Raw genomic sequence first — 27,038 nt, forward strand, 5'->3', positions numbered from 1 at the left:
GAGTTTCCTTTTGGTCCTGCTCTGCTTTTATCAGTGTTGCTGTGGCGGATGGCAGTTGTAGGTGAGAAGAGGATGTATTTGACTTAAACTTCTAGGTACAGTTCAATCATGGAGGGAGGTCAGGTCAGGAACCAGAACAGGTAGACTGCCTGCTGACTCACTCGTTTATGTTAACACGCTTTCTTATACACCCAGGGGTGTTTAATCAGGGAATGGTGCCACCCATAGTGGACTGACCCTCGTGTGTCAAGTTACAACAGTCCTCAGCAGCATGCCCTCAAGTCGGTCCAGTCTGAGTGATGCTTTCTTTCACAGATGTCTGTGTGAAGGCTGTGTAAAGTTGACACATACAGCTGACTTGTACAGTTCTTTGCCAGTGGGGAGGTGGGGGATGAGATGGTATGAACCGTTAATTAACATTTAATGTGTGACAAGCATTGCACTTTATATGCTTAAAAAATCATCTATCTCTATGTGGCCCAAACAATTTAAATTTTAATTCGTGAGTATGTATGTTTACATACACACACATGCAGGCATGTATATGAACATGTAAAGATCAGAGGACAGCTTTTGGAGTCAGTTTTCTCCTTCCATCCCATACTTGAGTCATCGAGTTTGTACAGCCCACACTTCTACTAAGCCACACCACCAGCCTTAACCATTTATTTTTAAGGCACTTTTATTATTTTAGAGTAACCATATGATAACTCTGTTATCCTTATACTCTAATAGTGATGGGTCACCTGATGAAGATGTCACTTCTCAGAGTGCGTTCTGTGTTTAAGTGTGGTGATAGCTCCTGCCTGGTGTGAATGGAGCTGAACTGGCATAGAGTTTTAAATGATCTAAATAATTTACTTCCCACACTTTTCTGACTCCTGTCTTTTTCTGCTTAGCCATCATGAACGTTTGAAATGACTTTGTGCTTGCTTGTCACTTAACTCTTGTCTATAGGCTGTTTACTATTAACATAGTATCAGCACATACTCTCTGTCTAATGTGTATCTATTGAATTAATCACTCCAAGAATTGAGGACATTTGGAGCCCCAAGAGGCCCAGATTTGCCACTCAGGATTAAAAAGTTCAGCTGGATCAGTAATCTGCTATCTTTGACTAGAGTGAAACTCCCTTCCTTCCTGACAGATTCAGAACCAGTTGGTTCTTGTGTTTTTCTCTGAAACAGTTGAGTAGGGGCTTTGGGGAGGGGGCGATTCTCAGTGTTTGGCAGGAGTCTGGCTGCAGAAGCTAAGAGAGTGAGTGAATACTAATTAACGGCTTTCTTACCGCACACCCTTAAGAATTGTGTTCTGTGTTACTTGGGACAAAGTAATAGCTACTCCTAGGTGAACGACTTTCTGATATTTCAGGTTACTTCTGCCTTTAATATTTCTGCTGATCCTCCAGACTCTGAGGGAAGTTACTTTATAACTGCAGCTCGTATATTGTTTCCTTGACTTCTAAGAATTTACATGAATGTTGATGTTGGCCAGAGAACTTGTCAGACTAGTTGAGGGTTCTCTGGTTGTAAAGCCACACCAAGCTCCAAAGCCTTATAAAACAAACCACAGCCAGTTCTGTGTGATTGGTCAACTCCTGTCTAAGTGAGGAAATGAGTGTGTTGCTACATGTGTTTATTTTAATGTTTTAGGGACATGAACCCAGAATAACCTTGGGAATTCTCAGTTGATTGTGGTACAAAGAAAAATGTTCAAAACTTTGACATGTGGGGTCAAATCTGGTATGTGCCAGTCATGCTGGGCCTGTGGATCTGGAGGTAGCCTTGGCCAGTGGACAGAGGGCTCTCGCTGTATCTTCTCATGGGATTGCTGGCCAAGGGGAAAGGGGGTGGGGGTGGGGGGCAGGATAGAGGGTGGAGTGGAGGTGTGGCTTCTTGTATTAGGCTAGGCCCTGACAGGTGTAAGGAACACAGTGACGCAAATTCCTCAGTCACTTTGGGGATGTAGTTAGAAATCTGGCATGTATAATGAGTTTAGCCAGTTTATAAAAATGAAAAAACAAAACACACATGTACTTGGATTCTGAGAACAGCAAATTCTAATTCCAAATCTGCCCTGTGGTTTTCTTTCTTTATAGGAAGTCCTCTGGCACCTGGCATGAGTGAGGACCTGATTGGTTATTTGAGGAGAGTCTGGATGAAGGAAGCAGTAAATGTTGTTATAGAGCACGAGATGGGATTGACGGGCCCTTATCTGGGTCTCTGCTGTGCTAATGAGCTGTGTGACCCTGGGAGGCTTGCTTTACCATCTCATTGGGAAGCAGAGTTGTTAGGAGGGTAAACCAGAATAAACAGAATAAATGCGTTCTCCCTTCCTGCCCTTTGTTTGTAAGCATTCAGCAAATGTTGGCAATAATTTGAAAGTGAAGAAGTGGTGGAGCAGCTGTGTGTGACTGGTGACACTGAAGTGTTGTGTCTGTGTTGGCGTCTGACTGAGCTGGCTGGGGGTGGCTAGGAGATGCAGGGGAGCTGGGCCTGTCTGCCCCATCGCGTTACCCATTGGGTGCTGACAGGAAGGAGATAACCAGATGAAACGACACGTTCATTACAGTGTGTGTGTGTGTGTGTGTGTGTGTGTGTGTGTGTGTGTGTGCGCGTGCGCCCGCGCATGCATGTGCCATAGGGCATGTTTGGAAGTCAGAGGGCAGCATATGGGAATTAGTTCTTTCCATGTACCATGGGGGTCCTGGAGAACAAATCCAAGGTCTTCGCCTGATGGTAAGTGCCTTTAACCACTACGCTACTTTGTCAGCCCTGAGATAACACACATGGGTTCATAAAACCTTGACCAGAATTGGTGGTGAAGTCAGTACCTCTTTGGTTTCTTGAACTGTGTATTGGGGCAGAGCTAGAATGTGACTCCTGGAGAACCAGAGCCCTCCCAGTGGCTGGGGTGTAGCTCTGTTAGAGAGTAGAGAGTACTTGCCCAGCATAGTCAAGCAAGGCCCTGGGTTCTATACCCAGCACCACATGGTAAACATTTTTTTTTTAAGATTTATTTATTTATTACTTATAAGTACACTGTAGCTATCTTCAGACACACCAGAAGAGGGCATCAGATCTCAATACAGATGGTTGTGAGCCACCATGTGGGTGCTGGGATTTGAACTCAGGACCTCTGGAAGAGCAGTTAGTGCTCTTACCACTGAGCCATCTCTCCAGCCCCATGGTAAATCTTTTGCTAGAAAGATTTGATAGGATGCTCCCAAGTTCAGGGCCTGCACTGGTAACTGATAATTTGGAATGAGCATTATATACTGGATTGTGTTCATGAAATAGAATTTTTGTGACCAGTCAGAGTAGTGAAGTGCACTAGGAGGGCTTAGTTTCTATGGAAGAAATGTGATAAATATCTTGTAAACGTTTAAATGGATATTTCCTTTTCCTCTACAGTTCTATTTCTCGGAATTTTGCTTGTGCCAAGTCATGCATGGTAGTAGTGTACTGTCTCACTTTAGAAGACAGGTTACCTTAATCCTGATATATTCCTACAGTTGCAGACTGTGTACCTGCAAAGAGTTGGGGGAGCTCTGTTTTTACCAATAGAACTCCCTTCAAGTTAGTTAAAACAAAATAAAAGCAAATGAAGAAGAGTGTGCCTTGTTAACAGTGCCTTAACTTTGGTTGCCTGGTCCTGAGAGGGACAGAACCAATGATTTTCCTGTGGAAGTAAGAATTATACTGGGAAGAGTACAAAGCTAGTCCTGCAGTTGCATCTGTTATGAAGAACTCTGGGTAACTATGGGACAAGTCAGGGCATTGACATTTCATATTGTACCCTTACCTTTCAAAATGTCTTTCATCAGAAAGTTGGCATGGGTGGCCAGTTGCTCTCGTTGCAGTTGAAAATACTGGAAATCTCCATTTCTCTCCCATTACTGTAGCCTGTTCCCTTTTGACCTTGATGATGGAGAAGCAGGCAGTGTGTTCACCCTACCAGAGCTGTCCCTTGCCACACATATGGGAAGCATATTACTTGGCTTTGTGTGACTGATGGTGTTTCTGTTTCCACCCCCAGCTCTGGCAGCATGTAAACAACCTTTTGCCAAGAACCCAGGTCACCGCTAAGAAGGGTGCCTTAAGGGAGAAGAATATCAGAGGACACCAATGCCAGGAGTGTCTGGAACAGTGCTTGGTACAGGCAGCATGAGACGTTCTGTGCCAGCCTCTGTGTGCTACTGGCAAAGGCTGGGGCTCTCCGGGTAGGAGGGTCCTGGGTCAGCCAGCGTCAAGAGCCCCCCGAGGGAGCATGGGACCAGCTATGAACTCTTTGCAGTAAGCTCAGTTTTAGCTTATAAAGGAATTTTAAGTAAACGTTACTTAATCTCTACAGACGGACATTCGGAAGCCTTGGTGAGAAGTGCCAGCAGCTGCCCTTGTCTACTGGAATTTCAGGATTCTTCTGGAGCCAAGGCGAACTCTTCTTGGTACTTGTGACAATACAGATCTTTAGGACAAATTCACCTGCTGTGAATGCTTTGGGCAGGAGGAAAAGTAAAACCTTGGCAGCAGCCACGTAGCTGACCAGAAAGCTCTCCCGTGCTGCTTGCTTGCCCGGACACCCAGTCAGGACTCGGGCGCTGCTCCCGCCGCACTCACCACAGATTGTTTCCTGTGCCCGGGGGACCTGGCGTTTCTGGGGTGCTCCTGCGACCCTTTTCTTCTTCTCTGCGCCAGAGTTCTGTACTCAGGCAGTTGGATGACGTGAGTTTGAGATGGAGTTTGTCACCTGTGAGGGGCTGGCTGCCTTTCCAAGGCCTGTTCTGTCTGAAGGGACCATCTGAAGGACGTGTTTGTGTGTGGAAAAGAGGGCACCAGCCTGACCCGCATCCTCCACCATGTTCCTGTTGCTGCCTTTTGATAGCTTGATTGTCAACCTCCTGGGCATCTCCCTGACCGTCCTCTTCACCCTCCTACTTGTTTTCATCATCGTCCCTGCCGTCTTTGGAGTGTCCTTTGGTATCCGAAAGCTCTACATGAAAACACTGTTAAAGATCTTCGCGGTAAGTTGTGCTGCCATGATGTTTCCTCACAGGGAAAGGAGGGCATTCACAGAAAGAATGGTTTTTACCTTCTGTGTCACCAAGTGGGGCTCAGACATCGAACACTGCCGCATGCAGAACAGGCAGTCGGGCATAAGGCTTTTCTTCTCTCACTGCAATCTGAGAGAGATCCTTGCATTCTGAATGCACATCAAAAAGAGTATTTGAATTATTTTCAGAAAAATAGAGGCTTTGTCAGAATTAACATACTTCTGGACAGAACTGGTTGTGTTAAATGGAAGCAGTCTCCTAGAAGTTGATGTGGGCCACAAGACTGTAATATCTAGACAACGTTGCCAGCTACTTTAGTTGCAGGATCTTTTAAATGGTCACCGTATCCCCAGGAATTCTTTTCTGCAGCTGAGACTGTGTCCTCTGAGTAATGCACTGTGACAATATAACACACTTACTATGTGGTATCTCACAGACTGGTTCGGTTTGGTTTGGTGGTTCTGGGGTTCAAACCAAGGGTCATTGGCATGTTTTGCAAGCACTCCGCAGTCTACATATTTTTCCATTTTCTTTTAGTTCCTTTGAATTCTGTGGTATTCTCTGCCCTTACAAGAATAAGGTGGGGCTGGGGAGATGGTGCAGGGGTAAGAGCATGTACTGCTTCCTACAGAGGACCCACATGTGAATCCCAGCGCCCACATCCAGTGACTTATGACCCAGTAACTCCAGCTCCAGAGGAATCCAGCACATTTGGCCTCTGTGGGCCCTGCACTCATGTGCAGACTGTACACACATACACAGTTAAAAATGACTAAAAAAATTGAAATTGAGGCAAAATAAGCAGAACTTAAACCCAGCCTGTCTAAACGCAGCTGGATGGCGTTTGGTATGCTTGTGACGCACAGCCACCGCCTCTCCTAGTGCCACTGTTCCCACTCTAAGGAAGCACCTAATGTCCTACTGTTGGGAGGATATCTAGTGCAAAGCCAATCCGATCTAGTATTTTCTGTATGTGACATCTTTGACGTGGTGTTGTCAGAGCCCATCTGCATGGCAGCAGTTATCTGTCCCTGTGTGCTGTTATGTGCGGGGCCTGGTCTGAGATTTGCTTCTGCACGCATCCACTGACGAGCGGTTCCACCTCTGGGCTGCTCTGAGTGGTGCTGCTGTGAACTCATGTTGGGAGTTTATCTAGGGTGGGAGCTGGCGTCTGACTCCAGGATGCTTATGGTTTTGGCTGTGTGAGTCCTCAGGTGTGTGTGGGGCCTGAGGTTGGTGTCACCCGTCTTCCTCAGTTGCTGTTCCACCTTATTTATTGAAGCAGAGGCTCTCGGTTAAACCCAGAGCTTGATAGTCATCTAATCTAGTCTTTTTCCAGCCAGTATGTTGTGGAGATCTGTCTCTGACATCTGAGACTGAAGTCACAGATGGGCCACCGTGTCCACCAGGCATCCATGTGGGTTCTGGGGATCCAAATTCTGATCCTAGTGCATGCATGTCAGGTACTTTAAGCACTGGGTCATCTCTCCTGTCCCTAGAAATTGCCATTTTATAAACAGAAGTCAGAATTTCAAATCTAGGGCTCTTTTTAAGTGCTTAATTCATCTTGGATAACATTAGGTGAAGCAAAAAGCCTAGAAGACTTGTGTGTCCTTTCCTGGGTATGGACAGCCAGCAGATGGCTCAGTGGATAAAGGCTCTTGCTGATGAATTCTCTTCCCTCAGCCATTGGTGAATGAGGAGAGAATGCCTCCCTGAAAGTCGTCGTCCTCTGACCTCCACTCGTGTACTGTGACATATATATAGGTACTGTGTTAAACAGAGGAACAGAGGTGACTGAATACATCCATCCATCCATCCATACATACATACATACATACATACATGCATACGGAAGAGAGAGGGAGGGAGGATTAAACTGGGTTATCAGGCTGTGGCTCAGTGACTTAGTTAGGGTTGCCATTGCTGTGACAAACATCATGACTAAAACAGTGTGGGAAGAAAGAGTTATTGCACTGACAGTTACATTATAACAGACGATCGGTCATCAGAAGCAGTAGGGGCAGGCAGACATGCAGACCATGGAGGAGTGCTGCTTACGCCCCCTGGCTTGCTCAGTCCATTTCTGCTATCCTAGGGGTGACCCCACCCACAGTAGATTGAATCCTCTCATGTCAGTCACTAATTGAGAAAATGCCTTACAGGCTTGCCTGCAACCCTATCTTACAGAGACATTTTCTCAGTTGAGACTGTTTTCTCAGATGACTCTAGCTTATGTCAAGTTGACATCAAACTAGCCGGCACATCTGGCTAATCCAATAATGGCTGTCTCCCAAAGGCAAGTCCAAGAGTCTGATAGCTCAGTCCAATTGGCTGAATATCTCAGCTGGTCTTCAGTGTACGTTAGAATCCTGAAGACGTATGTTATGATGCCAGTGAGGGAATTCCTCAGCAGCAGGGAGATGAACTTGCCAGGGACAGAGCAAGCAGGCAGAAAGCAAGTGCTGTCTTCTTCAAGTCCTTTTATGTAGGCTGCCCCCAGAAGGTGTCACCCAGATTTTGGGTGGTTCTTCCAACTTCAAATAATCCAGATTTAGGCTGAGACTTTTCCACCTCAGTTATTTGAGGAGAACTCCAATCAAGAAGTGTCTCCTCACAGATGTGCTCAGATGCTCAGATTTTAGTTGATTTCAGATATTTTGAAGCTGATAGCCAAGTGAACAAACGCCTTGGTGGGTAGAGTGTTGGATGTTGAATCCCTATCCTATGCATGCCAAACTTGCGCTGCTACTGAGAGAGCAAACAAACTTTTGTTGTTAAAGGACACACTCAGGGGCTGGAGAGATGGCTCAGTGCTTGATCGATTGCTGCTTTCTCAGTAGACCTGAGCTTGGTTCCCACACCCATGTTGGGCAGCTTGCAGTTGCCTCAACTCCAGGTCCAGGGAAGTCCGATGCCCTCTTTTGGCCTCTGCAGCACTGTGCTCACTAGGCTGGCTTTGAATTCACAGACCTACCTCTTCCTGCCTCTGCTGGATCAAGAGTGCGTGTCACCATGCCTTCTTTCTCATTCTTTTTTATATCCCGCTGAGTTAATTAGCCCAGTCTGCATGCACATGGATGTGGGGCCATCCACTTAAGCAAGGCCTCCCAGCAACCACACCCCAAAGAAAATTAGTGCACTCTTCTCCAGCCGCCATCAATTTGCTCCTCAGCTAGGGTGGAGCGAGCCTTTCTCCATCTGCGCTAATCTTGTGACCACAGCCGCAGTGAAGGCATGAGTGCAGCAACAGCCGTGCCTCCCCAGCAGACAGTGCTGCACAGCTCTGGCCGTCCTCTCCACCTTGTGCAGTGCTCCCCTGAGGACATGGGGAGACACCCCACATAGGGCTGACAACCTGACAGTCGTTTAGTCTCAGCACATTGACCCGCCGTGTATCTCCTTAGCCGAAGGGAAGGGACACAGCTATAAAGGCAACAAGTATTCAGCGTTCTAGAGCTAAGAGAGCTCAGTGGAGGGTTACCCTTGCAGTGAACACAGGAACCCTCAGCCTCCCACTGGTTTCCTGGGCTGGAGCTGTTGATTTCATTGTCTCACTGTTGAAAGCAGAGAACAACAGGACTGAGAGACAGAAAGCAGGCCAGGGTTTATTGAAGAGTAGGGTAGCAGCTGTTACTCTACAGGAGAGGTCCCCAAATAACTTGTCCTCTAGATCGGATGTTTTTGATATCTTGGGAAGGGGTCAGTTCATTCCCACCAGTATATAAATTAAGCTTCAAGTTGGAATGAACTCATTTGAGTGTATTTGGGATTCTGTCTGGTCGAGGGATCCGGTAAAGAGTACAGACTCAGAGAAAGTCCGCCAGAGTCACAGGGAGGAAGAGCTCTGAAGTAAAAGAACAGCCTGGGGTGAGTCAAGGCCTTAGATTTTATCTCGGGCTCGTTGTCCCTTCGCTTGTCACCAGTTGCATCTACTTCTGTGTTCTCAGAGTTTGCTGGTTTCATCAGGACGTGCACAGATACTTTTATTCATTGGATCCCCAGAATCAACGTGGAAGAGAGAGAACCAACCATCCCCCTATGAGTTGTCCTCTGAGCTCTACATAGCCCCCCCACCCCCACCCCCGCCCCCACCAACCTCCCCCAAACAAATAAATGATGGTGGCGGGCATCCTTGTAGGGCGAGGAGGACTTGAGGAGACAGGTTTAACTACAGTTCTCAGCACTGCAGGCAGATCTGGGCAATGGGAAGAGCATCTTGTCTTGGTGTCTTGACTTGAGCCCTTCACTGAGGGGAACTTGGTATGTGTCCTGGTTATAAGTTGGAGCTTCGCAGGGGGATTCTTTGGAACGCGTGCTGCTTGGCTGCTACCTGGCGTCAAAAGCTAGAATTGAATCATTCACTGACTAAAGAAGTAGGGTGGGCTGCTGATGAAGACTCACTCTTGCTGTCACTTTACCATTTTCCTCCTCAGTGGGCTACCTTGAGAATGGAGAGAGGAGCCAAGGAGAAGAACCACCAGCTTTACAAGCCCTACACCAACGGTAGGACTGGGTTCCTCAGTCTAAAAGAGCGAGCCTCTGAAATGATATCCCTAAATGCCGTTGTTTGTGGCGTCTCCACACAGTCACTTTCCTATAGCGGAGGACCTGAAGGCACTGTGCAGACGTTTGATCTTCAGCAGGGCTGGGCAGACGACCTCGTGAATACAATGCTTGCTGTGCATTGCACGGGTTGGATCCCCAGACCCCTGAAAACCTGGTGCAGTGACGTACCCTGTACAGTCCCAGTGCTAGTGGGTGGAGACAGGCAGCCCCTCCAGAGCCTGCGGGCTAGCCAGGCTAGCGGTCACCTGGCTACAGCTTCAGTGGGACCCTAGGAAAGGTGGTATGGTGGAGAGTGATAGGGAAGGCACCTCTCATTGACTTCTGGCCTGTATACTCATCACACGCACGCGCACACACATATACACTCGGTGTCGTCGTTTCTCCCCCCACCCCCAGTCACTCTTGATTTCTCCCTCTCACAAACAAAGAGAAGAAAACCTGGGCAGAAGTAGAATCCCCTTGGTGAGGCCCCTGGCTACACTGCAGTCTGGCAGATGGCACCACTTGGCAAAGAGTGTATAAAAGGCAGGAGGGAGGGAAGAGCTGGTTCCGTGGCAAGGAGTGCCAGGAGAGTAGGAAGGTTTCTGACTTGCCTTTTCCAAACAACCTGATTTAAAGAGCTGGGCACAGTGGCACATGCCGTGATCCCAGGAGTTGGGAGAGAGTGGTGGAGGATAGGGAATTCAAAGGCATCCTTAGCTGCACACCAGCTCCTGCTACTGAGAGCTCGTCTCAACAAACAGAAGTCCACCAAAATCCCAGCCTGGTGTCGTGGGAGTGAGTGACCCCTGCAGAAGGCGCCCAGTCAGAGTAAGGACAGTGCCTCTCTACTGGGACACGGGTCTCATGACCCAATCCCATGAGCTAGTCTCTTACACTCTTGTCAAGAGTTGTTTTCTTGAAGACAGGGTCTGTGTAGCCCTGGCTGGCCTCAGACTCAGAGATTTGATTGCCTGTGGTGTCTGAGTATTGGGATCCAGGCATTTGCTACACATCTGTTGGTTTTTATTCCTTGATAGTTTCATACAAAAATATGGTGGATTTTAGTCCTTTCTTCCCTACTTCCCTGTCTTCTCTTCCTTTCTTCTGCTGAAATCCTTCTTTCCAGTGAATCTCCTTCCATGCCTTTCTTGTATGTAAGTGCCCCTCTTAGTTTAAATAGTGTTGCTAGCATGAGGCTACAGGGAAGATTCTGTACTGGAGCATGGCAGACCCCACCACTCAGCACTGTTGAATTGCCCCCTCCCCCTTTCTGCTCATGAACTCTGGAGAGTATAGTAAGCCACATCCCAACCATGGCTCCTGTATCCTTTGTACTGTGAAACACAGAGCACAGTCTTCATATTCATGTTCCCTATAGCCTGCCACTTGACTGCAGATATTGTTTGGGGGGGGTTGTTTGCTTGTTTGTTTTGGAGGTTTTCATTGTTGTTCATTTGTTTTGTTTGTTCTCAGGAATCATTGCAAAAGATCCCACTTCTCTGGAAGAAGAAATCAAAGAAATTCGTCGAAGTGGTAGTAACAAGGCTCTGGATAAGACACCAGAGTTTGAGCTCTCTGACATCTTCTACTTTTGCCGGAAAGGAATGGAGACTATTATGGATGACGAAGTGACAAAGAGATTCTCGGCAGAGGAGTTGGAGTCCTGGAATTTGCTGAGCAGAACCAATTACAACTTCCAGTATATAAGCCTGCGGCTGACCATCCTCTGGGGGTTAGGAGTGCTGATCCGGTATTGCTTCCTTCTGCCACTCAGGTGAGGTGGGCCTTGGAGGCCCACGCGAGCTGCCCTACCTGTTATGTGCATGGCTTATCCACTCAACCGCCGTGTATTCCATTTATAAATAAGGGTAGTGTGGTTTTCCCCATGGCGCGTCCATTTTACCCTAGGAAGGGTACCCTGGGGACTCTCCCTTCAAGCCCCTTACATTCTTTACTTGTCAGACAGAAATAGCTTTCTTTTCTTCTCTTTTCTTTTACTTTATTTTTGAGACAAGGTCTCACTGTGTAGCCCAGGCTGTCCTGGAACTCACAGAACTGTGCCTGCCTCTGCCTCCCGAGTCCTGGGATTAAAAGGTGTGTGCAGGCACCACCACCAGCTAGTGGTAGGATTTCTTAGAGACCATGTGCTGGTTGGGGCGCTGAACTGGACAGAGAACACTGTCTACTTCCTGGCCCCTCCTTCCTGGGCATAGCCTTTCCTGAAGCTTGCCTCTCTGGCATAGAAGCAGCATTGACCTCTGCTTCTCTGCTCCCTACTCAGTTTGTCTTGCCAGATGCTGGCACCTTCCACCTCACCTCCTTTCACAGAGAGGTTTACTTTTGCCAGTGTGTTCAGCCAAAGTGAGACCAGACGCACGCTGGATGTGGCACCTGCCTAATTCTGAAGAGACAGTGTCAGTCAGCCCCTCACTGTTCCCTGTCTGCTTAAAATGCAATCCACTCACAGCCCGGGGAAGCTCTTGTCAGGTTCACTCACGTGTGCTCTTCATGAGTCCTGCCTTCATCTTCACTGTGCACTGATAACTGTTGGCTTTGCTACGTTCTCTCTTGCAGGATTGCTCTGGCATTCACAGGGATTAGCCTCTTGGTAGCGGGCACTACCGTGGTTGGATACCTGCCAAGTGGGAGGTGAGTAAAGTGGGTCGGTGCATGCGTCACGGAGGCAGCTGCCATTCTGCGTCCAACTCAGCCCCAAGTGCAGTGGGGTCTGCAGTGGTGGCTTTTGTTCTCTAGTTGGTGAGAGAGCAGCTGTGCATGCTTACTTCTTGGGACTCAGCCCTCACAGCTTTCCCAGTTTAGTACTTTCTTTCCTCTACTTACCGTAAAAGACTCCAGGCTTAGGTATTAGCATTCTTAGAGCATGTTTGTTTTGCTGGGAATCAAAACCAGGCCTCTATGCTGGGCAGGTTCCCCGGCCTTTAAGATGTTAACTGCATGGTTCTGCCAGCTCCGTAAGTGGACAGATGACCTAGAGTGTCAGTGGGTTTTCTTTCTGCCACCTCCCTTAAAGAAACTTTACTCCCTTAGGGAAGTTGTGGGGCCTGTACCTCTGTTTTGCTGGGGCTAGTAAAGAGATTGGACCTGCTGTGGTGGTGGGTGAGGGACAGGAATCTGAGAAACCCTGGCCTGCCTATGCTGGGAATTCTAGGCCTTTAATTTTCAACCATCAACTGGTGAGTGTCCTCAAGTCTCATCCTGCTTCTTTGCCTGTGCGTAGCTATAAAGATCTAAATAACACATTTGCAAGTTTTGCCGTGCATGCTAATATTTCTACAATACTCTGCTCTGTTCAATAATTGGAGTCAGCGACTTGTCCTGTTAAATAGACATGAACTCACTCTTCAGCTGTTAAATTGTTTCAGATTTAAGGAGTTTTTGAGTAAACATGTTCACTTAATGTGCTACCGTATCTGCGTGCGAGCCCTCACGGCCATCATTACATACCACAACAGGTAAGGGAGCTTTATATTAACATGGAGGGAGACTTCGTTGACATTTGGCTAAAGCTGGGGGTACTTGTGAGGTGAGAAGTATATTCCAAATAAATGGATTCATGTTGGTCTTTATTGCTTCTCATATACTTTATATTCAGGAAAAACAGACCAAGAAATGGTGGCATCTGTGTTGCTAACCATACGTCGCCCATCGACGTGATCATCTTGGCCAGCGACGGCTACTACGCCATGGTATGCTGCTTCTTTCTGTGGTTCTCTGATCAGGACTCGGCAGTCTAGGCCCTCACAGGATGCTTCCTTGATTAAGGGCTCAGACCTGTGAACATGCTTTTGTGTGCAGGTTCCTGCTTAGAGTCACCCTGGGACTGGCCACCTGAAGCTGCTCCGAGTGGCTGAACATAGGGCTGAGCGTGGGTTGTGGCTTATTAGACTGACAGACACGGAAAGGGAGAGAGAGTCTTGAGAGCACTGAGGCGTGAGGTGCATTTCATACAGTTCCTCAGCTTTTTCTGTTTAACTGGAGTAGCCTCTGGTGTTGCTGCTCAAGGGGGGAACTCAGAACCAGGAGTCTGAATAGTGGTTTCTTGATAGTGAGAAAGTTAAAATTATAAAACATTAACAGAGACTGGGGTATGTGTTTTGTGGGATCAGGGTCCTCCTCAGAGTGGGGACATTTGTGTGAGTGTGGCTTCACTACTGATTTTTCCTCTCTGTCCGAGATTAGGTGGGACAGGTGCACGGGGGCCTTATGGGTGTGATTCAGAGAGCAATGGTGAAAGCCTGCCCCCATGTCTGGTTTGAGCGTTCTGAAGTGAAAGATCGCCACCTGGTGGCTAAGAGGTAAATGGGCAAAATGCTATTCAGTTGGTCTTAGGAAGTAAGCAGAAAATATTTTGGGAGTTGTTATTCCTTTATACTGAGCCTGTACAGTTCTCATAATAAATGATTTACCAAGTCTGTTAGGTTTTCATTATATCCTTCCTAATAAACAAATTAGGAACTGATTTTGTCAGGGAGTTTCTTACTTGTTTAGGGTGGTGCCCGGTGGGGTATTATATATACTAGGCAATGGTTCATCACTGACTGCAAGACAAAAAGACTTTTATTGCCATTTGCAACCGATGAGGTCACTGACTCTTCCTTTTAATTCTTTATCCTAAAGATTGACTGAGCATGTACAAGATAAAAGCAAGTTGCCCATCCTCATCTTCCCAGAAGGTACAAAGTGACTGGGGAAAGGGAAGTGGGGTGCCTGGGAGATGAAGCCCCAGAGCCCTGGACGACACTGGGTCCATGTTGGGTCCATGTGGGAGGGAGTTAGACCATGGCTGAGTTCAGAAGCCTGCTTAACTTCACCCAGGCCGAGTCCTTCCTGTGACCACTGCAGTGACACCAGCAGGTTTCCAGCTCTCGTAGAGCACTCCCTTAGTCTGCTTGGCATCCCTACTCCACCCTAGGCTGGGACAGTGGCCTGAGGCAGGAGCTCCCTTAAGTGTGTGCTCACGATTTGGGGTGATGATAGGTTTATGCAGTTTGAGGATTATTTTTAGTGCTACAGAAACATTGGGTAAAAGTCCAGAAAGGAAGTGTTTTCTCTTGCCTATGTTTCAGGAACCTGCATCAATAACACATCCGTGATGATGTTCAAAAAGGGGAGCTTTGAAATTGGAGCCACTGTTTATCCTGTTGCTATCAAGGTACCAGACCTCCGAGGCCAGCTGGAATGCCCAAGCGGGAGGTGGGCACTGGTGAACCAGTCGGGGCTACGCCCCTCTCCACCAGCACTGCAGGCCACGTGGAGGAGCAGCGGAAGGGCAGGATGGTGGCATCCACAGGGATGTGGGGTGATCAGAAGAGCTGCAGCCAGGCTCAGCACACAGGCTAAGCTCTGTGGCTGTCCCCACTATGTGATGCCAAAGAATAGTTTTTAGCAAGGTGTTCTGTGAAAGTACAATGGAGACTGCCTCTCACCACTGCTAGGAGGTTCTCTGGAGGAACAGAACTGATAGAATGAATGTGTGAGGTTTACGAGAGTAGCTCGAAGGCTGTGGTCCAGCAGACACTCAGAGATCCAGGAATCGTCAGTCCACAAAGCTGATGCCTCAGCTGGTCTTCAGCATATGCAGAATCATGGAGAAGTAGGCTCTAATGTCAGTGAAGGCATAGATTTGCCAGTGAGGATGACAGAAAGCATGCAAAGAGTAGGTTTCCTTCTTCCAAGTCCTTTACAGAGTCCGTCAGCCGAAGTATAGCTCAGTTTAAAGACAGATCTGCCCACTTCAGATGGTTCAGTCATGGGAAAAAAAATCCTCACAGCTTGGTTTTAGGTAACTGCAGGTGTGGTCAAGTTGGTAACCAGGAACAGCTGTCACTCCACCATGCCATCCTGCAGTCCAGTGCGGTGCAAGAGATGGGGCAGGGGCCAGGGACTTCGCTAACTGTGTTTAGTGGCCCGCCAGCCCTCCCTTCATCACTGTGCTTCTATAACATCACAGGGCGTGGGTAAAAGATCTGCTAGGGCTCAGCCAGATTCTTGTCATTTTATCATGGCCCTGGGCCACATGGGGTCACACTGGAGGTCCTCTGCTATGTAGCCTGCTCTCATCCATTGTAAAACATGGAATCTTGAGAGATCTACTATTCCTCTGCAGAATAAAATGGATGTAAATTTCATTCTGTTCAGGTATGACACTTCTGATCTACAGATAGTCTCTGGTTCTGTGAAGGCATGTGAACTTCAGTACCCTATCAGTGACAATCTCATTTCTACCCAAATTAAGTCACTATCTGATGATTTTGAGAAAGCCGCTATTTTGAACTTAGTTTTTTTTGGTCTTCTTTGCTGTGGTACCTGCCTGGCATGGAAAGAGAATCAGCCCTCAATAGAGGGGTTGATTTCTTATTCTTAACACAACTTCTACTCATGTATTTATAGCAAGAGTCAGTTTTGTGGTTTTGAAACAGGGTCTCCCTGTGTTTCTCAGGCTCATAATCATCCTTTTATGTGTTTCCAAGCAGCTAGGCTTACAGCTGTATTCCACTATGTTTGGCTAGCTGTTCTACCTTTGTAATCATATATCATAGGTTAGCTTTAAATATTTTATTCTCCCTTGTTTTTACTGGCATTAAAAAATTATTATTGCTGTCTCTTAATTATTTATTTTTTAATTTTATGAGCACTGAGGTTTTGCTTGTATGTATTTTTGTGTGAGGGTTTGATGCCCTGGAACTGGAGTTATAGATAGTTGTGAGCTGCCCTGTGGGTGCTAGGAATTGAACCTGTGTCCTCTGGTGAAGCAGCCAGTGCTCCTAACGTTGTGCCTGGTGCCCAAGGAAGCCAGAAGGAGGCATCAGAGCCCCTGGGACCAGTTACAGACGGCTGGAGCAGACCTGTAGGTGCTGGGAATTGAACCCGGTCTTCTGGAAGAACAGCCAGTGCTTTAACTGCTGAGCCATCCTCCAGCTCCTCTTAGTAGGATTTAAGGTGCATTCATTAAGATATTAAGTTTCTTGGCTTCTATTGTCTCCATTTCTAGGTTTTTATTCTGAAATCATAAACTTAGACCAGAAAAGCCTAAAAGATTGGACATTTGAAACGCCCATCTGCTAGTACACGAATCTCCATGACAGCACTCCACAGGGAAAGCAATGGTGTGCCTTGGTCCTGTGGATAGCTTTGAAATTCTCCCCCTTTGCTCTACGGCTCTGCAGTCAGTGCTCTTCCTTACCTCTCTCTTCAGACACAGGGTAGCAACCAACCACCGTGCTTATGCTCAGACGGCCTTCTCAAGGACCCAGCTCTTTCTGCCACTTCTCATATCCCATCCCCTCACCAGGCTTTCCTACCCTGAGATCACTGCAGTTTAATAATTGGATAGCTGCGATCACGTTTCTCACAAAACACGTTTGAAACAGCCTCTTCCCTTCATGGAAGTTGTTGGCAGACCCAAGTATCTAATGTGCTTGTCTTCATTGAGACCTCAGGAGACTAAAGGGCATGGACCCATTTGCTAGTATGTACTGGTGATTTAGTTAGCAGAGTTTTCTGCCCAGACTCACTTTGTTGAAAGTGTAAATATGTTAACCATATTTGTAATACTTAAAATTTAATAGTATGTTGTAAGTTTTCTAAGTGTTTCTTGATCTGAAGCATCACATTTTCTTTAGAATGTCCTCTGAAGTTTGTGATTAGTTGATGTATGTTTGTTTGGACATACAACATGTGTATAAGTAGGTAAGTTGAAACAGGGTTCATGGTGCAAGCACATGGTGGATAGGACATTGTTGAGCATTCTGTTTTTAGGGTGTCTGAGTCCTATGTGAGTGCAAGGCTGTCCAAGGCAGGAGATATTTGGGTGTGGTGGTCAAGAAAGACTTCCCTCATGGCCAAGTTAGTCTTGAAGCAGCCAGGAGTAGGGCTGGCGGCCAGAGCCCTGTGGCTCTGAGCCATGTCAGCAGTGTTTGTGCATCTGAGCTGGAGCCCTGCTCCTGTGGGCCGGTCACCAAGCATTGGCCAGAGGTGGCCTCCCTTATATCCGGCCTCCTCTCCTCTTGCAGTATGACCCTCAGTTTGGTGACGCCTTCTGGAATAGCAGCAAGTATGGCATGGTGACGTACCTGCTGAGGATGATGACCAGCTGGGCCATTGTCTGCAGTGTCTGGTACCTGCCTCCTATGACCAGAGAGGTAGGTGTCTCCGTCCTCCAGTGCAAGCCTTAGCGTGCGTTGTGACCAGGAGTCTGTCAGAGTGGTGTCACTCGTTCTCTGTTACAGAAAGAGGAAGATGCTGTGCAGTTTGCTAACAGAGTGAAGTCCGCCATTGCCCGGCAAGGAGGACTGGTGGACCTGCTGTGGTAAGTGGAGCCGATTCTAGAGTACATGCACCTCTGGGGCTTCCTCCCTGGCACAGAAAATGGAACCTGTTGGCTTTAAGGAAGGAATGGCCAGACTGCGTTTCCCTAGTTGTGGCCTGTAAGTGCTCTGTCCTCAGGAGCGTGGAGTTGTGGGCCTTTGCCTAGTCTGTTGGGGCTTCCAGACAGTTTATACTCTAGGTAGGGACAACCTGCCTGTCTGGGAACTTCAGAGTGAAGACTGTAGGCTGACCTCTGGTGTCTGTATACCATCCTTTGGAAGGTAGACATTTCTTCCACTGTTGTCTCGCCTGCCTCCTAGCACAGGAGGCAACAGCCGTTTCCTGTAGTTTATAGGTCTCTCGCCACCACTTATCTGTGTCACTGTAGTCTGAAAGCAGCCAAAGAGAATCGAGGCGTGAGCAAGCAGCCTTGGCTGTGTCCAGTGAACTTCTTTCCGAGAGCAGGGGTGTGGCAGCAGGTTGAGCTCTGGCTCCGTGGTCTCTGCTCCCCAGCATCTGCAGGATTTACACTCGGGACAGGACCCTACCTGTGTCCCGCCAGGGTCCCTGGAAGTTGAGCCACACAGTACCTCTGCCGGATGGCAGAGCTGACCCCGAGCTTCCCTGCTGCTGTACCAGCCTTTGTCTTTTCAGGGACGGTGGATTGAAGAGGGAGAAGGTGAAGGACACGTTCAAGGAGGAGCAGCAGAAGCTGTATAGCAAGATGATTGTGGGTAACCATGAGGACCGGAGTCGGTCCTGAACCTCCATCTTGCACTGGCTGAAGTGAGCCGGCTGCAGTTGTGGCTGCCACAGCCTCTGCCACCATCCCCGCCACCCACTGCTGCATCCTAACAGACTCTGGCCCTCAGGCTGTCCTGGACTGCTCCATGGGCTCCCTGCTGTCCTCTAACCAGAGTGCTGCTGGTGGGGCTCCTTGGGACAAAATGCCTCTTGTTCCTTTATAGTGAGCCTCTAAGAGGAGCCATTAAAGCAGTTCTAGCTGGTGAGAAGGCGGGCCCTGTTCTTGCCCCGAGAGGATGTCGGTGTTACCATGTAGGGACAGCCACCCTCTGGGGAAAGCTGGGAAAAACACAGCCGCAGTGGGTGCCTCTCAGCCTCCAGCTCAGAGCTTTGACACGGGACAAAAGAACTGTCTACAGGAGCGTTCATTTCATTCGGCAAGCGGAGTCCCAAGTTCTGTGTTCCTGCCTATGAAGATCATCAGAGTATGAGATAGGAAAAAGCCAGTGGGCCCTGGGCTAGCCCTGGAGCCTTTGATTCAGACTCCAGGCTGAGCCTGAATCCCCCACATGACTTGTCTGTCTAATATGTCTCAGCTTCCCTGTCTGTTACATGGAATTGCAGGGAGAGAAATGGTGGTGATGCCTACCTCACAGGGTTGTTGTGGGGACTCCAGTGCTAGTGTGTGTGAAGGGAATGTGTGCTGCTCTCCCAGGGACAGCGTCAGAGAGTGTGGCAGGACAAGGTCAGAGCTACAACTGCTGCCCAGGATTTTAAACTTGTTTGTGAGTAAATAAAACTGGATGGTAAATGAATTTAGGGGCTTTGCCTTCATTCCCAAGAAATGTGTTTCTTGCCAGTTAACTGTGGTACTTGAAGATGACTCCGGCCGGCAGCAGGGTCTCGACTGAACTCTGGAGTGAGGATTGCATTGCTCAGGGGAGGCAGCTCTCACTGGGTGTTTTACATCTCTGTATTGTCTCTAGCATAAGCAGTTTTCTCCCCGGATGAGAGCCATGGGAAACAGGCTGCATTGATGAGATTGGGGGAAGGGACCCTGCCAGTAGCATTCTGGGTTTGAGCATGATGGGAAAGAAACAGCAAATATGGGGATGAGGCTGGCACAGAAGTGCTGGGAAGAACCATGAGTCGGAAGGGGTGGGTGTACTGTGTGCACCATGGCTGCAGGGGAAAGGAAGGCCTGCGAGGCCCTCTGCAGATGCAGTCAGCGGTCTGCCGTTCCTTCTGAGGCCCACCAACTTTGAATTCCTCTAAAGATTACCTGCCTACCCATGTGCCACTGTTCCGTAATGGAACTTTTCAAAGATAGAGATATCCCACCTCCAAGTCCGAGATTTGAGGACACATCAGGAGAGCAGCCGGGCTCCCAAGACTGTGAACCGATGCCACTCTGATGTTTGAGGACCCTGTGGTGGCGCCCCTAACTTCCTGCCAGCTCCTCAGCCTCCCCTTTCCTCCTGCCTGCTCCGTTCCCAGTGGAAAACACTTCAAATAAAAACACCTATGACTCTAACAGCCGCCACCTGGGAGCTATTTTACAAAAGCTCAAAAATAAAGGGCAGGTTACTGCTTGTACAGAATGTCCGCAGTGTCTCAGTGCTGTCCCCTGAGAACGCCTAGGTCAGGCGTCCCTAAGGCTGGTGCTTGTTTATTGTTCTGACTCAGTCTGTAGTTTTGAGTCTTGTTCTGACTTGGCTCACCCCCCTCGCCCATGCTGCAGCAGACGACAGTGAGAGGCCACTCTCCAGTCTCCCCTCAGCACTTGTCCAGCCGATCTGCTGCTCACCATTTGCAACTGCGTCCTGCAGGCTCCTCTTTGGTATAGCGCTGCTCTCACATCTAAACTTTGCACCATGGTAGAAAGCAGGTCCCGAGGACAGCCTGGACACTAGAGAGTTTCCATCTGGCTTGTCAGCCTGCTGCTTCTCTCTCGCCATATTGTCTTCATCGCTCTGTTTTCTTAGATTAACAGGCTTCTGAGGCCTTATGCACCTCTGAAATTTCAGCATGTGCGTGTGCAATGTACGTGCATGTGTATGTGTGTATGTGTGCTTGTGGTGGGTGTGGAGGCCTGAGGACAGCCTCAGGCGTCCATTCCTCAGTCGGGCCCTGCCTTGGTTTTGAGACATGGTCTCTCATTCACCTAGGCTGCTTGGCCAGTGAGTCTACTGACTAAAAGTAGAAACCACCTTCCAAGGAGTTCAAACTCAGGTCCTCGTACTTGCAATGCAAGTGGTTTATTGACCGAGCTCCTACTCCAGCTCCAATTTCATTTAAAAACTCATTGCTCAGATGCGAGCTCTGAGCCCTAAAATCGTGTGGTTCTGAAATAGGAGTCCACTTTGAGCTGTTTGCTCCCTCTGATAAACCCAACTTGGGACACTAACCACTGTTCTGTCCCCAGGGGATCTGTGCTAGGCCCAAACCTGCTGGGTAGCTGGGGTTGCAGATCACAGCTTTAAATCCAACATGATGACTTCTTACCAGCTAGGTAAAGAGGTTGTTAATCAGGCTACTACAGTGCCCCCGATAGAGGAGAGAGGCTCACCAGAAGGTGTCAGCCTGGCCAGGGTCCCACCAAGCTTTGGTGGAGCTGATTTACATGTGAGAACCATTCCTCTCCCTTCAGAGAGCTTACGTGTGAGGGATGGTGGGTCAGGACAGCAACTTTTAGCTCTTGAACTGACCCGATTACCTTGTGGAGATCTGGGCTGTAAACTCTGCTGCCTCCTAGACTTGACCAATCTGGGTTGGTGTTCACTGCTGCCAGACTCAGTTTCTCCAGGTGCACCATCCCGTGTGGGCTGGGCTATCCCAGTCCACGCACAGACTCTCGGACAGGCTAAGAGATGACCATCTAGCCATCCATCTCTCATGGTGCTCACTCGTCTCTCCCCCAGTCAATATGTCTCTCTCCGATGGGAAAGTTAATAAATTTTCCTCTAGATTAAAAGTATTGATTATTTCATTTGTAAACAATAAATAAAAAGGAGGAACTTTTCACTGCACAGGGGCCAGCGCCTGGTGTATTTTGCTGGTGAAATTTTGCTCACTGTTGGGGGGTGGGCTTCTCATATGCATTCTGTCCGGCCAGGAGCATTGATTTCCTATTAGTCTCCCAGCACCACCCAGTAACACATCATTTCAGTACCCGCTATTAATGGTCTTTTGATAAATAATCACTTGTAAGTCAATAAATTTTTATTAAACACTGTAGCTCTTTGATTTATTAAAATCCGACCATGTTTGTCTGGGAGAAAAGGGATGCTGAATTGAAGTGGAGATTTTCATACATCTTCCTGACGCGGAGCAGTCACTGCACACTCCAGAGAAAAACAATTGCATTTTAACAGAAACAAAACAGCCGAGTTTGGAACTTGGGCCCAGGGAAACTTAATCTCAGTCAGTGTCGGTCGAGCTTACTCTGCCGGGAGCAATAGCAGGCCAGCAGAGTCAAGAACTTGTGTTGGCTTGTGAACAGTTGAGTCCCTCGCTTGACCTGCGTCTGGGTGGCACTGAGGGACCTGGGCAGGTCTCTGGGGACACATACTGAGCAACCTTTCCCAGGCTTAAGTGGACCCTGGACCAAAAACACCTGTTGGAGCAGATCCTTAAAATGGACTGAAGACAAGCTGTAGGACCTTTGAGCTGTTCCCTAAGCTGGGGGACGCCCGGAGACAGTGCATGCTAAGTACTTCTATAAGTGAGCCAACAGCCAGCACTGCAAGTCTGGGCTTTGTGTTGGCATCATTGCTTGCTAGGCAGTGTGGGGGTGTTTGACACCTTAAACTGGGCTGCAGGCCACAGTCCTCACCTAGGGGGATGTTAGAGAAAGGAAAACAGGCTGTGTTTGTCAGAACGGCTGGCATCTGGAAGTGTGGCTCAGTGGTTAAGATGATCACCGGTGGGAAATCCCAGGTGTTTTCCCAGCACCACAGAAAACAGCTTACAGCTGCCTTTAACGACAGTTCTAGGGGCCCTCACACACACACACACACACACTTTAAGAAACCAGCTGGAGACCCTTTGTTCTTGGCCCTACCTTGGCCGTCTGTCTGTCAGTACCTACTGTGATGGCCATGCCAAGAAGTCCCGAGCCAGGTATGCACACCTGGAGCCCCACGCTGGAGGGGGAGGCAGGCGGTTCTCTGAATTCAAAGCTACCTTGATCTACACGATGAGTTCTAGTCCTGCATGGAACACATAGCAAAAACCCTATCAGGAAACCAACCACCACTGGTGGCCTCTGATATTTCCTACCTTCTGTGGGTTTTCTTGGCTGTTAAAGCTGCTGCTTCTGTCCTGGTCTAGGGTAGACAGAGCCACCACCAGAGGACCTTGAAGGGTGAACAAGTGAGTATTATCATAGTACTGTCTCGGGGGAATGGCTTCTGGCCCTGGATACAGGACTTTGTTTGAGGAGCCTGACTCCTAGGGACTTCAGGCCAGTGCCCCACACCCAGTCCCACTATCATGGGGTGGTGCACCCCAGGCAGCCAAAGAAAACGTGAGTATAGCTTTTGAGAGCACAGGTGAGTTGGATTTTCATGTGCAAAATTCCAAGTCCATTTTTTTTTAACAGTCTTGTTTTGTAGCCTAGGTTGGCCTTGAACCTGCTCTGCTCCTACAAAGCACACCCAACTCCGGTCCCCTCTCTAGGTGGGACAGCCAACTTCCTAACGCTTGTCGACTCACCTTACTTCCCAGGTTCGTTCCATTCGGGGCAAAGAGCCGTTAACTTAGAGCCTGCTCTGCTCCAAGATGGCTTCCTGTGAGGCCAAAAGCCGTGGGAGAGGAGTGGTTTGCTTGGACTTCAGTTACCGTTCTAGCCGGAGTGGAGGTTCAGGGAAGTGAAGCTGGAACAAAGAATGTTTGGGCATCACCCAGCGGGTACGACCTGATGATGCCAGAGACAAGAGGAGACCAATAGCGGAGACTGGGGATCTATCTCCCTTGGAAGGGAGGGAGGAGACATTCTGGTAATCCTCAGGCATAGCTGTGACCCATTTATTTTCTTCCCTTAACTCCGTGGGCCTGCAACCACATTCGAAGTACATTTGAGCTACTTCCTGGTCAGACGGATGTGGGTCCGAATAGCTAGAATGAGCAACAGTGTAACTAGGGCCTTCCCACTGTGTCGCTTGAGTTTCAGATGCCCCGGGGCTGCCCAAGCTCGGCTTCCGGTCCCAGGGCCTAGACAAGCGCCTGGCTCTTTCTCAACAGAGCAGCAGGTGGCGCCTGGAGGCAACTGGAGGCAGGGGCTCTCTGGCTTGGCCCTGCTCCTCCTGCACGACGCTCTGTACTGGGCCCCTCCGAGAAGGGCTTGCTGCAGCAGATTGATCTGCCAGCTGTGATTTGTCATTTCTGAGACAGGAGCTGTTTTCTCTTGCTTCAGGAGGCCCCTTCGACACCTGCTTTATTTTTCTTCCTGCGCTGACGTGACGGAAGACAGGTGTTAAACTACTTAATCACTTTAAAATTGTTTTAATTTTCTGTTTTTTATTGATCGCTCCAGCACCAATTAATCAGCTCAGTGGACCAGGCAGTTAGTACATTAAAAATTGTCAGGGAGGCCGTGCATCTTGCAAAATGTCTAAAAAAATATTCGGCTAACAAATTTTGTTTTTCCTTGGCATGCAACAGTCCTTGGCCCATAGAACTCCCCCGCTCGGAAAGGACCCCTTCCTCTGCGCTTTCCACGGTGGAATATTTTGGGGTGTAGGAAGAACCCTGACCCCGGGCTCTCCATGGAAAGAAGCAGAAGCAGGAACCTTTTGACTGCCTGGTTGCACCTCCCCTCCACTTTCGTTTAAGGAGCTGCTCTGGGTTGGCTCTGCCAGGTTTACACACAGTAGTCAGGTTCCCCTGCCCTGGGACACCAGCACTTTTGACTGTCTCTCCGACAGGGCTAAAGCTCTCTCCCTGGGGCAGAGGCTGGCAGAACTTGGTCAACTGTCGTGGCAGGCAGCTGTGTGGAACTGCCTTATCCCCATCCCCCACCTTCATCCCCGCAGTGGGCCTGAAGCCCTTTCTAGGTGGCAATACTGTCACCATCACTGTGCCCTGTGCTGCTCACCCTTGACTCCTCTGTAATTACCCCACTTGAAAATGATCCAGTCGTTGCCCGATTGTTCTCTCCGAGTTACATAAACCACAGATGCCTTCTTTCTCTCCAGGAGCCCCCGCATCACTTCCAGAGTGTTTTTCCCCGTTTCCCCATTTGGGCCTGATTTCCTATCGCTTAGTTAGGGCGGTCCTTCATTATTTCCTGGAACATCTGTACTATTGTTAGCCTGCCTGCGTAATGTGGATTGTTGTGGCTTCCCCAGGGGGTGCCCTCACCCCAGAATGTCTTTCACCCACTTCCCTCCTCCAGGTACATCCATCTCACCCCCCACAAGACCAAGAGAGTCACTTTCACCCCACCCCAACCCCTGCCGTCCTCACAGGGGGCTCCGCCAAACCTCAGGCAGCTTTTTTTCAGAAGCAGAGACCCCAGATCCTTTCTGGAAGGGCCAGGCCGTGAGCCGTGGGTGCCTTGGAGATGTGAGGCTGCTGAGGGACAGGCCCAGTGTAGTACCCTGCATTCTGGTGGCTGCCCTCAGCCCTACCTGCTCTGTATTAATTGTTATGTGATTGGGTTAGGACATATAATCTAATATTGATTTTTCTCTCTGGATGCCACAGCGTTATTTGCTCACATCTGCCTTGTGTTTAATTGGTGCTTTCCTCGGGGAAACAAGAGATCGTATCAGCCTGTTGGGTTTCTTTTCCCTGGGCACACCAGCATGCACACACCGCCACCTCCCTCTCTCAGCCTCTCCCCGACCCTCCCACCTCCAGGCATTCCTAGGGTGTGAGGGGAGTGGGCAATAGCCCTGATGACCTTTTTTTTTTTAACACTTGACCTCATAAGTCTGGGCTGACTTTTTTTTTTCTTTTGGTGTGTGTGTGTGTGTGTGTGTGTGTGTGTGTGTGTGTGTGTACATGCAAGAGAGAGAGAGGGGGGAGAGGAAAAAGGAGAGAGAGGGAGATTTGGAGGGGAAGGAAAATTTATCTTTGGAAGCAGACCTGGGTTCATATCTACCTTCTCTACGTATGTTCCGAGGCTAACCCACTGCATTTTGCTGTAATTTAATGTGTCTTCCCTCACTGAAGTCCTGTCGTGTAGGTCTCTCAGAGATTTCCTGTGAGCCTATATAATGCTTGGTACATTGTAGGTGTTCAATAAACAGCCCCTCCTTTGTCAACGTTCTCTTCAGCCTTGGCAGTTAGTTACACGTTGCCAGTTACAGAGCAGCATTGACTTGGAGATCAGTCCAGGACACCCTGTCTGTGTGGATTGGCTGTGGCTGGTAGCCCCTCACCTTGTCTGAGGCTAGAACTTCCGTTTTATGTTTTTTTTTTTTTTTTTTTTTTCTCCTCTGCCTAGAACTGCCATTCCTACCACACCCAGGCTGGCGCCTGTGTTTTTGATTTTTTTTTCTGACTGGATTGGCTTCTGGCCCAGTTCACCTCACCATGGACTTTCTGTAGTGAAGGGAAGATGTTAAGAGCTGGAAGTAAACACCAGCTTCCTGTTGACACACACTAACTCTTTGGCTTGGACAGGTGAATGGACCACCCTTGCCTGAGTAAGATTAATGGTGCTTGCTTCCTGCTGGGAGAGGCCGCGTGAGGACTCTGTGCACTAGTGTTCTGGGCGGACCTTGGAGACCGACACTGCAAAGGGCCGACCGTGCAGTAGGAGCAGGCCTTCCATGCCCAGGGCTTTGATTCCTACCCAGGCCGAGGCGGGAGAAGGAATTGCACGTTAAGGAATGTTAGCTGCTGGGTCCCCGTCTGGGCAGAGGCGGGGCACGATGGTAAAAACCATGTGGTTGAGTAGAGCTGCTCCCTCATGAGGGCCAAGAGAGAGAAAAGACGATACCCTGAGGGAACATACCCCGAATGACCTAAAACTCCCGCTAGACCCCAAATGGAAATAAAGCTGTTTGCGCCACATGGGCGGTGGAGGGTGCACATCCAGATCACAGCTCCTCCGTAACACACCGCCGACTGTTCCATGAGGTGGTCAGAGCCACACAACGGCCACTGCTCTGACCTACCCTGTGACGTCACTTACTGGCCTGTGACGTCACCTACCGGCGGGGACTCTCCGGCTCCAGTCAGACACTCTTCCTCACTCTGATTCTCCTTTGCAAGATGCCACACAGAGATCGTAGCCTTTTCTGTGAACCCCTCCCGCAGTTCCTCGCTCTGCAGGACAATGAGCCTGCATTTAGCCATGCCTCCTGTCCCAGGTACAGAGGCCCGTGGACCCGGAAAGAGCAAACCAGCC

At 48.9% G+C, this 27,038-nt stretch overlaps 1 protein-coding gene across 1 annotated transcript in view; it reads left to right on the top strand.

Annotated features, from left to right (window-relative positions):
* Window positions 1-21,913, top strand: part of Gpat4 (glycerol-3-phosphate acyltransferase 4) — a 34,478-nt gene extending 12,565 nt beyond the window's left edge. The window contains exons 2-13 of the mRNA XM_032918584.1: window positions 4,039-5,023; window positions 9,490-9,559; window positions 11,078-11,378; window positions 12,179-12,253; window positions 12,988-13,077; window positions 13,218-13,311; window positions 13,805-13,920; window positions 14,243-14,298; window positions 14,692-14,777; window positions 17,638-17,766; window positions 17,854-17,933; window positions 18,587-21,913. Coding sequence (XP_032774475.1) covers window positions 4,859-5,023; window positions 9,490-9,559; window positions 11,078-11,378; window positions 12,179-12,253; window positions 12,988-13,077; window positions 13,218-13,311; window positions 13,805-13,920; window positions 14,243-14,298; window positions 14,692-14,777; window positions 17,638-17,766; window positions 17,854-17,933; window positions 18,587-18,695 — 1,371 coding nt within the window. The 5' untranslated portion in view covers window positions 4,039-4,858 and the 3' untranslated portion in view covers window positions 18,696-21,913. The remainder of the gene's footprint in view (window positions 1-4,038; window positions 5,024-9,489; window positions 9,560-11,077; window positions 11,379-12,178; window positions 12,254-12,987; window positions 13,078-13,217; window positions 13,312-13,804; window positions 13,921-14,242; window positions 14,299-14,691; window positions 14,778-17,637; window positions 17,767-17,853; window positions 17,934-18,586) is intronic.
* Window positions 21,914-27,038: the final 5,125 nt, after the last annotated feature.

The sequence above is a fragment of the Rattus rattus genome, chromosome 13 (assembly GCF_011064425.1).
Source record: "Rattus rattus isolate New Zealand chromosome 13, Rrattus_CSIRO_v1, whole genome shotgun sequence".
Classification (NCBI taxonomy): Eukaryota; Metazoa; Chordata; class Mammalia; order Rodentia; family Muridae; genus Rattus; species Rattus rattus.